This window comes from Acanthisitta chloris, unplaced genomic scaffold (assembly GCF_000695815.1).
Source record: "Acanthisitta chloris isolate BGI_N310 unplaced genomic scaffold, ASM69581v1 scaffold99, whole genome shotgun sequence".
Lineage (NCBI taxonomy): Eukaryota > Metazoa > Chordata > Aves > Passeriformes > Acanthisittidae > Acanthisitta > Acanthisitta chloris.
This window is the reverse complement of record NW_008692854.1, coordinates 232537-246652: the sequence shown is the minus strand read 5'-3', so window position 1 is coordinate 246652 and position 14116 is coordinate 232537. Positions and strand designations below refer to the sequence as shown.

The 14116-nt window shown below is 39.7% G+C and overlaps 1 protein-coding gene across 1 annotated transcript in view; it reads left to right on the top strand.

Moving 5' to 3' along the window:
• Positions 1–305: 305 nt before the first annotated feature.
• LOC103809930 (glypican-5-like) overlaps positions 306–14116 on the top strand; it is a gene marked incomplete at both ends in the record, with an annotated part of 209586 nt that continues 195775 nt past the window's right edge. The window contains one exon of the mRNA XM_009082804.1: positions 306–467. Within this exon, the coding sequence (XP_009081052.1) occupies positions 306–467 (162 nt within the window). The remainder of the gene's footprint in view (positions 468–14116) is intronic.

Sequence of the window (14116 nt, the reverse complement as noted above, 5' to 3'; positions counted from 1 at the left end):
AATGTGTACAGTGGAAATGTTGCTCTTTTGAATGTGCATTTTCAGTGATTCTGTTGTCTTTGACTCTATTCAGATGTTTTTTGTGTCCAATGCTCTTTACAGTATGAAGTATCCTGTCATCTGATAATGTGATGCTACCCAAATTTAGATGAAAGTCATAAATTTGTGTCCTTGTGATAACAACTGAGTTTCCCAATGTCATTCCTGGTGGGTTGTGTTTTGTTTCAAAATTAAAACGTGGTGGTTGTGACACTAAGAAGCATTATTTTTATGGTGTAAGTTAAAAGGTTTTTCTTTTCTTTCAGAGTCAGATTTACAGATCTGTCAACACAGAGCACCAACATGTTGCACCAGAAAAATGGAAGAAAGCTACCAGGCAGCTGTTCGAAGGGAGAGGACTCAAAGTATCCAGGCACTGAACTTTGAACTGAAGTACATGATTGTTGGTCATATCACAGCTTTTCAAGGTAGGAACCTTTAAGGTGCTGTAGTCCTGTGAGTAGATGATAACAGTATCCTCTGCAATCCAGGGGAAAAGGTCGTACCTTTTGTGTTTCATTTTTCTTGCATCTCATGCTGTAGTCACTATTTATGGTTTACTTTCCTGTTCTTTGCTGATTGTGCTTTTGGAAAAAGGTGATGGCACTTAATCTTGACTGGTGTTCCTAATTAGGAATGGATTTAAACTTAGACCTTGTTCCTGGGGCTGGCATGGGGTTTTTTTAAAGGCATTTTCAAATGTCATTTTGGTGCCTGATGGTTGTACTTCTTGACATTCTCTTGTGTTGTCAAACAATTTACAGGTATAGAACATTAAATGAAAATGCATTTGTTTGTTGATGCTGAGGAATAAGTGCTCTAACTCTATGTCAAATGAGAACACAGCTCTTGCTTCATATCAAAATGCTTCACTATTTGGTAGGTCACATGGAGAGTGATCTGTTTTCAAGAATTATGGCCACACAGTCAGATGTGAATGCATGAAGGAGCCTGTGCTGTGAAAGTCTGTTCCCATAACTCTTGCTGTTCTCAAAGCTACCTTCCTCTAACAGGCTGATAGAGGACTATGTATTTCCTTCATACAGGTGGTTATTGTACTATTGCAGGGAGGAAAATACTTGAGTAGAATTGTGCATTATAGTGTTGAGCACTGGAGAGTTTTCTCTAGAAGGAAATTTAAACATGGGCTGTGAACTTTAAACATATGAGAGTTGAGTGATTAAATGAGCCAGTGAATGATGAATGCAGCTTACTGACTTCTGTGGGCCTAATTATGTGCTTAATTTTAACTTGCTGTGTTTAGTGCTGAGCACCCTCATGGAATGGGTTTTGAAAACAAGCCAGTAGTTATTAAAATGCCAAGTGTTGATGCCTGTATGATTAAGCCCATTGTTACAAAGCAAGTTTTATCAAGTAGTACCTTTTTTTGCCTACTTTCTTCCATGTGAGTGAAAATACTATAAATAAAAGCTGTGATTGACAGTTAATAAGAGATAGCATATTATCTAAAATTGGCAGTAAGTGATGGTGGAAGTCTGAAAGAGACAGGCAAGGGCAAGAGAAAATTTTTCTTCTGCTTGTGTTTCTCTTTTATTTCTCCATTCTTTGTCTTGTACCAATGAGTGAGAAGTGACATTTTAGTTTGTTTTACAATTATTTTTGAAAATGTTTAATATCCCCCATGATTAAAAAATTGGGTTGGGGGCACTTCAGAGGAGCACTGCAGTGAAAGGGTGGCTGTTGGCATTGTTCAGTGTTGGTTATTCATTCAAGCAATCTTTCAGTATTATGTTTGAGTAAAGATAAGGTCAGAATAGATTAACCTACAGCCCCTTTGGGTCAAGCCAGCAGCTTTATTGTCCATTGCTGATGAAGGCTTTTGATGGAATGAAAGAGGTAGTTAGACATTTCACACAGTTTAAATTTACAAGCATTTTCTGGAAGTGGGTAAATTGTTTGTTGTGACTTGCTGTGGCTGCCTTCTGTCTGAGCTAGGTGGGAACAGGTGAAAAATGTAATTTGCTCTCTTGCGTTGGGAGCTGCTTTTATTCTTTGGTTTTGTCCCAGGTGTCAGCGAAAAGCCTTTCTTTATCTTGTGCTGGATAAACATTGTTGCTAAGACTGTTACTGTGCAAGACATTTACTGAGAGGGGAGATCTTTGCATTGAATTAACTGTCCTGATCTGTTTTCGTTTGTTGCTGTTCTGAATGATCAAGTGAGTGTGCCAACAGCACATTTTACAGTCTGAGGAAAGAAATATCCTGATTTTAGAAGCTTTTAGGTGCCTTTCAGATTTCATGTTTCTTGCAGCAGTGGGAACTGACTCAGACCTGCTAAAAAAAAAAGGCACTTTATTCATTTGTATGTAGTGGTGTTTACTTGTACTATTTTCATGCACAATTTGCTTTTATATTTACACATTTCTAGTACTGTTAGTGTAGTCAAAGCAAAGCAGTAGTTAGCCTTGCTGCCTGCTGCTGGGGAAAAGAAATCTTAACTGCTTTTTATGCACTTAAAGCTGACTATACTGTTCAATATTATACCCATACTGATGAAATCATTCTCAAGACTACTGTGGTATAAGAAATGGATTTGCAGGAGTCCAGCTCTGAGAGAACATAGTGGTGGGAATTAAATTTCAGTGGGAAAAGAGATCAGCTCTTTTGCAAGGTGTGGGGACACACAGAGAATGCTTTGGGGATTTTTGAGTTCTCATCTGTTTATATTCTTTCATAGAAGTCCAAATACAGTTCTGAGGACCTGCAATTAGATGTCACAAATAATAATAGGAAAGAGCTTTCTTGTGTGAGTACAAGTTTTGATACGAGTTTGGTTAAATATTCCCCCTACACTGCCTGGGTACTGCAGTTAACTGTGGATATTTTGGATTGCAGAGCTTTTGTTTTGGTTTTTTCTTCTTGCAATCGAAAAAGTTATTGAAGTAGCTCTGCCCACAGCTGAAATAAGACAATTTCCACAGGTGCTGTATTTAGCTGTGCAAAATAATTAGTTGGTAGGACTTGATTAAATATACCACAGCTGTGGGCAGGATTGTTGTATTTGGGCTAGTGCCCAATCCATGCATATGACAACCTTAGCACTGCAGTTCAATCCCAGTGTTTTTTTCCCATTTAAAACTTTCAATCTTAGCAAGCCAGTCTTTGCTCCAACACTTAATAAATCAGGCTGCTGCATGGATGTGTTTTGCTTGAATGTCTGTCTTGAATGCTGTTGCTGATAACACCTGATTTGAGTAGGAAGAGGCACATTGGAATGAACTGCAGGCTGTAAAGTGCCCTTCCCATCAGTAGCAGGAGGGAAGGAAGGGAGAGAGGCAGGAATGAAAGGCCAGCTGGCTGCTTGGGAAGCACATCATCAGAATCAGCTCCTGTAAAATCACAGTGTCAAAAAACTTTTGGGTGTTTAGCATGTTGAATGTAACCAGGCCCTGGGGGAGGGTTTCATGGAAAGCTGCAGGATTCACTTTCTCATAATGCTTTGGTCCATGGTGTGGCCTAAAAGTCATAACCATGGTATTAGTCACTGTACAGATGTGACTCTGCTCCAGATGGAGTCACAGGCAAGGTGGAGTAAGTGCATGAGATGTGTAAGCATTCCAAGCTGTGATAGGAGCAGTGTTACAGAGGAGGATGTGCCTGTTGTAATGATCCTCATTTGTCATCCTGGGGCTCTTCACAGCTGGCTTTGTTTTGGATGCATTTTGGAGCAGGGCAGTTTGTTCCATCCAAAGGTGTGTTCTGTGACTACAGCCTGAAGTACCCTGCACAACTATTTATATGAATGATCAAATGAGATGCTTTGATCTTGTAACTAACTTTCTGCTTTGATAACCCGAAGATTCTCCTTTGAGTTTAGTGTTTTCTTTCTCCCAATCTTTTTTTTTTTTTAGGCTTGCATGTAAACAAATGTATTGGTTTAGATTTATGCCTTTGTGGTGATACTGGATGTTACTTGGCACAGTCATCCTTCTTTTCCCCCCCCCAATTCCCTCATGCAGTCCCTGCACTCCTTGGGGACACTTCCAAGTAAGGCAACTGATTCATTGTTAGTGGATTAAAAGTGGTGTGAGTGTGCAGACTGAACGTTGCTGTCAGAAGAGGTATCAATAGTCTGACAAGGAAGCTTTGTTGTGGGCACACAGTAGAGAGAACCTGCCCTCCCTTTTCTCTGTCCTTTATGGAGTGCTAACAGGTGCTGTGTAAGGACCCACAGCTAGTTTGGCTCTGCTCCTGTCATCTTATGCCGAGGCTAATTTGAGGTAATGAGAATCCAAACAGTGGTAATTTATTTGTTCTGCTGATGGTCTCCGCAGAGAGGCAGAACAAGATACTTTTAAATCTACATCACTTTTCAGTCAACAATTAGCATCTATCAGAGATACAGTGAAAAGCTTTATTTCAGCTAAGCAGTTTAAAAGAATTACTGTTCTTTGCACTTCTTGTTTTTGCAGCAGTTCACTCAGTCTCTCAAGAGAAAGCTTTCGTGAATGAGAGCATGTTGATCATAAAGCAATAATTTTGTGTTGTTTCTCTGAAACAGGGTATGTTTGACCTTGGGGGGGGTCAGGTGGCAGGGCCAGATGTTCCCATGTTCTCCCAGTTATTTTGACCTTGGGGGGGGTCAGGTGGCAGAGCCAGATGTTCCCATGTTCTCCCAATTACAGGAGGGAAGACTAGCTTTGTATCACTGTTTTGCTCACTCCTTGCCCCAAGGGGTTTGGCAAAGCTGTGCTTACCACCTTCTTCATATGGAATGGAGACATGGGGACTTGCTGCTGTTTCTAAGAGCTGGAGTTGCCCTGACCTTGGTGTGCACACATGCTGCTTTGCCCTGTTACTATCTAATCCAAGCAGGCAACTGGAAAGGACATGAATGATCAGGTGGAGAGGGAACCTGGCTGTAGCAGGGATGAAGCCCATGATTCCTGGTTGTCAGTAAAATGCTTGAAAGTTAATGCCCAGTTGATTCATAAAGTCCATAAGCACAAAGTTTTCATCTGACATGTTCCATGGGGAATGGGAATGGTCTTGGGATGGATAACAGTAGTGAGTCCCAGTAATCAGCTGACCTGAACTTTCCCAGAGATGATTAATATAGTTCACTGGCACTCAGAGCTGTATGGAGTCAAATACATTCTCTGTTTTCATTTGGCTCAGTTGTAGTGTTGTTGATACTGAATTTAGGAATATCAGCTTGGAATAGGGATGGCTGGTTAATGATGTTGAAGTGCAATGACATTTACAAAACAAAGACTTGGCTGGAGAAGCACACTGTGGTTTGAAGTAAATTGCTATATGAAGTGTAGTCACAATGCTGGAGATGAATACAGTCCAAAATTAATCAGCTAGTTAAAAAAAAGCCAACCATCAACAGCAGAAACCTGCCAACTATCACCACCAGTGCTTCTGGTTTCTGTTATTTACTGCTGGATTCTAGAAATGCAGAACTGTTATTTTAAATAGGTTTTTGTGATCCTGTACTACTAGGTCAACTATTCAGACAAATGCACACACATGGAACTATTGGTGGCTCTGTGTGTGGGGCTGTGGGTGTGAGAACACTGTCCTCATGCCTATGACACAGCGAGGCTGACAAACGCAGCCTTTCTCTTGGCTATTGCTGTTCTCTGTCAAAATGTAAATGTAGCTCTTAACAGGATACTTTGTATATCTTAAGCACTTTTGGGAAGTACTTCAATGTGTGTGTATTGGTGCTGGAGATAAATCTAGAGTTACAGAGGAGAGAAAATGTCATTCTTAATGCCACATCATACCAAAATAAGAGCCAAGAATGCAAGTGAGTTTATCACTGTGGCCTCTTCTGATCCTGCTAAAAAAAGAGTTGTGATTTCTAGAGATGTTGGAGGGGAAGGGAATTGTAGTCTCCGAAAGTCTTGACTAAAGACTGAGAGATGCTTGTTTTGTCTTCGGTCTTGGCACAGTTGGGCCACTTTGCCCTAGGTTTGGATCAGGTCAGTGTTTTAGAGCAGTGCAATATATGGAAGGGATGTTTTGCATCTACTCTTCAGGAATAAGTTTCCTCCTTTGTATTTTAGTGCTACCTGAAAGTTCATAAATGCGGTGTGCTTAGCATGCCATCAGTCTGGTGGAAGAAATTCATCTGGTTTCCTGTCACTGTTCATGGTGGATGGAGACACCAAAAGATGAGCAATTGTAGGATAGGAGAGCCAGAGTCCATTAGGAGTTACTATTCTGTGTATCCAAGGAACTTACGTGCCACAGTGGTGAAGCAATACCCTTGTAAGAGAGATGGTCTTCTGGTTCTGCCATCCAGGTTTATCCTCTCTGTTGCTGCCATGTGTTTCCCTGTGCTGTCCCATCTGGGGAGGCTGCAGGGCCACTGAATGCAGTCGTGACCAGTAAATGAACAGAGAGATATATCACAAGTATGAACATGTTTCCCTCTTACCCTGGAGAGTGATAATGCCAGAGCTTTGCAGTCTGTGCTGAGATGCACCCGTTATCCTATACTGCAGTTACCCCTTGTTGGGCTCACTGTCTGTTAATTCCTCTTTCCTCAGGTTGTCTTTTGGCTACCACAGGAAAACAGACAATGTTGACTATGTGCTGACAGCAATTTAATCATGCTTCAGGTTGCTTGCTTTAAACATGCTGCCTTCCTGTTTCATTGTGTCACTCCATTCTGAGGTTTTATCGTTTAAAATACAGTTATTGCCTGTAAAACTATTCATCTCTATGCCATGTATGGTTTTAGAGCCTAAGGCTTTGCTAAGACTTCAGTCTTTGTCTGCAGGTGTGGGTGAGGGGAAGGGGTGTTAAATTATTTGCTGTAATTGTCCTTTTCTCTGCAAAATAAAAAGTTTGCAATGTGCTATTCCCTAATGCTCTCACCTTTTATCTTCTGAATGTGCAAAATTAGAAAATCTTGGTGGTGTGCCAGGGACTGTGCGTAAATATTAACATTACATTGTGAATGATGATTACTGAACTCACTGTGCAGCTTGTGTGTTCTGTCTCTAAACATTTTGGATGGTGTGAGTTATTTTTTTGGCTGAAAGACTACCTGTGATGCTTTTCAGTAATCCCTTTACAGGAGTTATGTGTACACTTTTGTTAAGATTCTGGATTCAGATTAACTTTTTCATGCTGTACCTAACAAAAGAATTAATATATTTCTTACCCGGTGTCTTGTATTGTTCCATTTTTCATAGAAATTGGAATTGGTGTGATGTATTATCCATAAATAATTTAAGAAATTTGCTTTATTTCTATGTATGTGTACAAGCTGAAAATTAAACGTGGGAAAAACCAAATAAACCTTCACCTTTAAAACTTTTCTGTAGTGCATATTAGACTGAGTGTGTGCAGAAGTTCATCCTAGTCTCTCATGTCCTCTGTGTGCCTCTTGGTTTTTTCCATACTGTTTCATCTCCCATAGTATATGTTACAGAAAGGAAGTATCCAATGTTTTTTACTGTTTTCACTGGGTTTTTTCCAACTGTTATCTGAATCCTGCTGTGCTGAAAAGATAATTTTGCTAATGAAACTACTGATCACATTCTTTGTTTCCTTGATAGTGCTACCCTCCTGCATCTAAAATATGCCTTTCATCTTGTATTTTCCAATGTAACCCATGCTGCTGATCACCTGTGATCCTGATCTAAATGTCATTTACTGTCACAGGCCAGTGATGCAGCTTTTTTGCTTAGTAAACTCTCCAGATAGGTACACTTTTGGTTCTTCCTGTGCTATCTTTCACATTAGAGGAGTGTGAGCTGTGAAGCTGCTCCGTGCTTTCATTGTCTTTCTTTAAATGCCATTCTCAAACTCTCCTTAAGGTCACAATGAGCAGAATACTTTACTTGTGAAAGGCCAACCCAAAATATGCTGAATCTGCTGCTTCCTATGCTGACCAGGTTTCTCATGCTCTAGTCCCTTTCTGTCCTTCCTCCCCTCTGTGTATCTATCAGCTGTTTTCTGCCTTTGCTTTTATTGGCAGCTTTGAGACAGGCACCAGGATTTGTCCTGGGTCTCTACAGCACCTGTGATCCTGGTGTTTTGTTAGCATCCCTGATTCCTCTAGTAATGTAAGTTACTGTTAACCTTGGTAACTTTTGTGTGTTTCTGATTGCATTAATGTATCTGCCATTTGCATCTTGTCATTTGAGCAGCTTGGCCCAAAGAAGGAATTCTTCATCTTCAAAAGAACACAGGAGAAATTAAAGGGAAGAATAATGGAGAAAAATCACACTCCTTTGTCAGAAGACTCCAATGACTTTATGCTTTCAAAATAGCAAATTTAAGTGTAAAAATTAATGAAAATAGGGGAAACCCACTTAATTTTAGCCATGGAATGTAAATCACTGTCTTGCAAACCATATCTAGTAATGAAGATGTTGTCCACAGAAATGTTTATAGGATAACTAAAGCTAGTGACGATGTTGTTATAAGTAGATTTCTCCTTTAACATAGAAAATGTTACATTAAACCTTATTACTACATTGAAATGACCTTTTATCCAGTGGCAACTAATAGTCATACTTGGGAGTCACCAGCACTGTGAGTAGTTCCCTGTAGTAAGAGTTCCTGCATGTTGTATGCAGGTTTGATTTATGAAATAGTGTGCAATGTTGTCTCAGGAATACATAGGCAAAACTTTGCTTGTGGGTAAGTGGGTAATATTGGCAGAAACCTATGCTGGAAATGATTATGTACATTTTAAGTATCAAAAGTTTTTGACTAGTTACTCGAATTGCAGTGCTTTGACCGTTGAGCAAAAGTATTATGTCGTTTAGATATCTTTGTAACATTTCATTTATTAAATGCAGATTTTACAGAATAGTTTGCCCCAAGGCTTTAAAAGGGCAGTATAATTCCATGTGAAGTTCTGAGAGAAATATACATTAAATACATTGAAAAGGAATCAGCAAATCATCTAGATCAGGTATCATCCATTTAGCTTTTATAATTGACATGGAAACTTGCTTCCTGAGCTTGTCTGGCTGTGGCTGCCATTTGATGCCTAGAATGTAAGCAATTTGGGGCAGGGACAGTCTCTTCATCAGCTATTTATAACTGTTGCTCAGGCAATGTGGGTAGGGCATCTTGGAGCTGGAACAAAAAATCTAATGAACACACACATATGTGTCATGTGATGATGTGTTTGGTTTTCTTCTATCCCCATGTCCATATTTCACCTGTTGGTGGTTGTGCCTTTCCCTTTCTCTTTGTTCTTCTCAGTGCCTTGTCAGGTTGTTGACTGTATCTCCAGAGTGTGAAAGAACAGTGGAACTGCAGGCTAATAAATCAATGAAATGTTAGTGGAGACAGAAAGAAAACACAAAGATAGCTGGAGGGAAAGTGTTCATTCCTTAAAAAAAGAAAAAAGAAAGAAAACCAGGAAATTCATTATTTTAGGCCATTTCTATGTGCAAAATTTTATATGTTCTTTGAGCAATAGTATTGGTACTGTAATAGTGAAACTGTTGGGCAGTTCAGTGTAAAATAGGAGAAGAAACATTGGAGATAACTGAGTGAAAAAGGTTTGATTTACAGAAATCCTTCCTTCATTCTCACTGTTGCATTTGCAGACTTCAGAAAGAAAATGAGTGAGACTGCAAGGTTAAGTGAGCAGAATCTCAGAGCAAGGATGTTGAGGGCAAAACAATAGATTCCAACCCCAGCTCTGTGCCCCAGTGAAGGTAGTGTGGCATTTCAGTTTGCAGTGTGCTCTCTTCTGCCAGACATCCATTGGCTCTCAATGGATGAAAACTTTACTCAGGGAATTAAAACATTTTTTTTCAGGTTTACCAGGTATACACTTTGATTGGGTTTTTTTTTAACCTTATTTTAGGTGGCAAATATAAAATGTCTTAGATTGTTTCGGTATTTTTAGGAAAATAATTCATCTCTTATGCAGATGTATTTTGTTTTTACTTTTAGAGCAGTTTGTATATAGTCTTTCAGTAATGCTGTGTAACATAATGCATCGAGCTAAACTGTTATTGTTGTGTATACGTGTGAAAAAGAGGATAAAAATGTCTTTTCTTCCAGTTATTAACAGCAAATGACTTATTGCTGTTGTGTGGTATTTCCTTTCTGGGCTAGGACTTCACTGTGCTGTATATAAACTGCTATGACACTGTGCCAGTCCCAGGAAGATTAGAGTTACTGTAACACAAGAGACAGGAATAGAGACAGATGGAGGGTGCGTAAAAGCAATAGAATCATGTTTTTCCCTGTAAGAGAGAGCAGTCTGAGTGTTTATAAGCACGTTTGTCATGTTGGGATTTTTAGATCAGATTTCACAATTTATGTTTGATCTTAGTTCCTCGTTTGAGTGTTACTCTAGAGTGCCTTGGCCTCCCTGGTCTCCCATCAGTTTGAGGGCATTGTGGCTGGTAGGCTTTGAGGTGTACTTGATTTTAAGTGAGCTTATTCGTGTGAGCATTTACCTGCACACAATATTTTCAAAACCTTTTAGAGTTGTAGCAGACTTTAAAGTGCTGATGTGCTTGTTCCATGGTTGTGCTTGTGTTCCAGCCCCCCACAGCACACATGGACAAATACATAGATCAGTCCTTTTTTCATCTCTGTTGCTTCAGGTTTTCACCCTTTGTCCTTGATGCTTTTCCCTTAGGTGTCTCTCTTGGGGAGAGGAGAAGGAATGTATGAGCAGGGAATCTGAATGAGAGCAGTATAAGAACAGGATTTGGAAGTAAGGAATTTATGGGTCGTGTCTTCCCTGCATACTCCCAGATTTCCCCCTCAGTCTTTCAGGCCTATTCACAGCAACTTAAGGGTGGGTTTGTTCTGATACTAGAGGGTCCAACAGCTTTGCCCTGCTGACGATAACTACATCTGTTCTGAATCTTTAATCAGAAAGGAAGAGGTTTGAGATTGGCTCTCTTCTTTTTCCTGTATTAAGACTTTTGTCTTTGATGTACCCTGCTAAAGTTAGGATCCCTGCAGATGTTTGTGTTTGGAATGTAAGTATTGATGCAAACCTTAGTGGATTCTTATTAGAAAGAAGAGCTTTAAAGGTTCTTACCCTTTTTGGAGTGATTATTTTCACTTGTGAAACTTTGATTTGTGCTGTCAAATGCTTGGGAGAGCTTCCTTTAGCTACTTGTATTTGGAGTAGTTCTAAATGTACAAATGGAAAAAAACCCACATTCGCAGAATGTTTTTCAGTTTTTGTAATGTTTTAAATTTTATGCTCAAGAAATACTAATTTCTTCAAGTGTAGTCATCTGCAAAACAATGGTCAGAAAATGTGAAAAAACCCTAAGTTTGCTGCCAACAAAGTTAAATTTTAGGGGCATTAGCAAATGAATGTGAAATTAAAGCAACAGTAGCCCACCTGCAGGAGGGTGAATCCTTTTAGCTTATTTTGCTGTTGATTTTTGTGATTAGTTATATCAGTCTTCATGTAATTTCAGTACTGTTTGGAATAATGATGGAGTGTATCTATGCACTGGAAGTAAAGTGGCTTTGGTCTAAAAGGAGTTAAAATCCCTGGTAATCTTTCCACTGATTGAATTGAGCTTGGACCCTGGCTCCAAGGATAGAAGGGAACTCAAGCTTTTAAATTACAATGCCAAAGAAAAGGGGAGAGACTTCTGTTTCCCAAGTGAAGATTACTTCATTGGGATGTGCCATGGAGTATACTGTTAAGTGGCAAATGAGTGAGCCACAGTGGGTCTGAGCCAACTGAAACTGATTACTGAAAAACCTTTTCCTGGCAACCTGCAAAAATGGATTCCTGGGAGAAGGATCATTCCTTTGCTCCTGCTGGGAGACAGTACAAAGTCAGAAAGTGCCAAAAAAACATGTGAGATATAAAAAATGTTAAGTACTGATAGATACATATTGCAAAGAGAGGCAGGCACATGCTCTTTTTTTTTTGGATTTAATAATAAAATTTTTGGGGACTGAGTCCAGCATAGGAACTAAATACATAAGGAACCAAAATCCACTGTAGTCAGTTTTTGTTGAAAGCAGCATTTGGACTTGGGGGTGGGGAAAGACTATTTTTGCTGCTATATTTAGCATGTAAGTTATAACATTAAAACATCATTGTAATATTTTAAGGCTGGTTATCAGACACACTTACTTTACTCTTTGGTAGCAAAATGTGGAAAAGCTGGAGGAACAGTACTTTTGATATTAAAATATGCAAAATAAATTTTGCAAAGGGTATGAGATAAGGTGATAGACTTTGTTTCACTAGATTTGCAAATATAGTGGGAAGGAAAATGAACTGTTTTTCAGTTGGAGTCCTTCAGAGTTCTGTGTCTGAAGAACTTGGGTGTCAAAAGATTCCCCCTCCCCAACTGTACTTAATTCATCTAATAACAGATGACATCCTTCCCTATTAACCTTTCCTTTTCCAGTCTCCTCAGGCTCCCATCCTTCCAGCAAAGCTATTACTGTTCAATATCAAATCCATTTTGAGACATTTATGGCTGTTGTACAGTAACACACCTGACATCCAACTAATCCAGCTGAGCAGAGGCACAATCTCTGAATGCTGGTCCTGCAGCAAATGAGTCTGAGAGCTGTGGGCAGGGGTTTAAGGTGGAAGCAAAGTCAGCCTGTTTGCAGTGTGATCTGCTCATGGGGAGCTCTTGTGTGTGTGGATGCTGCAGTTCAGTCATTCTTTCTTGCAGACCTTAACCATTGCCATGTGCAAGTGGCATTTGACAGCACAGGTTGCCATTTCTTCTGAGTTTACTGTGAACTTCGGAGTGAAGGGGAATTTTTTAATGAGTCAGGTACAGTTCACTTGGAGAATAGGAAATGTAGATGCTTTCTAATGCAATATGAGGTTTGTCATCTCATTTTTTAAAAAGTCATCACAAAGCTTCCTCTCTTCATCCCCCCCCAAGTATGTTCATTAGGTTTGAGCAGCAAGATTAGCCTACACAATGATTTTGCTGTTGCAAAACGGAATACCTAAGAATTCAAGGACAAAGAAGACATAGGAAAAAAACTGTACGAAAAGAAATACATACCTACACATCTACCCACTGTGTGCTTAGAAATAATGTGCTGATGAATAGCAGAGATAAAATAAGCCCAGGTATGGCACAGCTTCAAGAAAAATGCAAAGAACTAATGAAGGTTTCTAAGACTTTTTAGCTATCTCTCTCTATCTGAAAACTGATTCTCTTCCTAGCTACTTGAAGGTGAAGTAACTTGAGTGAAGGCTTTGGAGTTGTACCAGGTATAACTGGTGTAAAGGAGAGCAGCATGAGACCCACAGTGATTTATCTTGTGATGGCAGAGACAAATCTTATCTGAAGATTCCTCGTTCTGTAGAGGATGAAACGTTCATTTTCCTGTCATCACTGAAGGCAATAGATAGTTTTATCTAATTTTATAATCTGTCTGAACAGAACAGTTTTGAGGCTATAAATGTTATTTAAGGATGTGCTTTCCTGTATTTCTGAAACCATCATCAAGGTCTTTTCCTCAAGCAGGCATCTCTTCCATAGGTCTGCTTTTGATCTTATTTTATGACTGATAGGTTTTATAGCAAGTTTTAGTGAGTTTTTATTTCAAGATCAATAAAACTGAAATAGCAAAAGTAAAAAGCAGGCTTATAGCCCACCCACTCTTCCCACCACACACTCAGTGATGCATCTGGTGGAACTGCTCTCATATCTAATGCCACCAGAACTTGTGCTGGGTTTTGTGGTGCAGCACAAAGGGGTCAGAAGGGAGCTGTTCTGGCCTTGGCATGTTGCTTAAAATCTCTGTAGTAAGATTACAGGCCTGACAAGATGGAGGCAGAGTCAGAAATGAATCTGCCCAATCTGCATTGCCTAAAAAAAGCCCCAAAAACCAAAACATGTCATCTAGTACCTCAAAATTCTGTAGACCTAGGATTTACTGCAGTGGATAAGGCTGATGGATAAGGAGTGGATTAAGGAGGCAGTTCCATCTGTAGTATCCAATCACTTCCTCTGTGTGAAGTGCTGGGGAGCCCCCACCTGTCTGCATTCAGGCCAGGGAGGAGGCTGCTCACTTCACTCAGAATGAATTGTCTTTTAATGCCCATTCTTGAAAGAGAAGAACGGATGTGATGTTGCTGTATCACCATGATTGC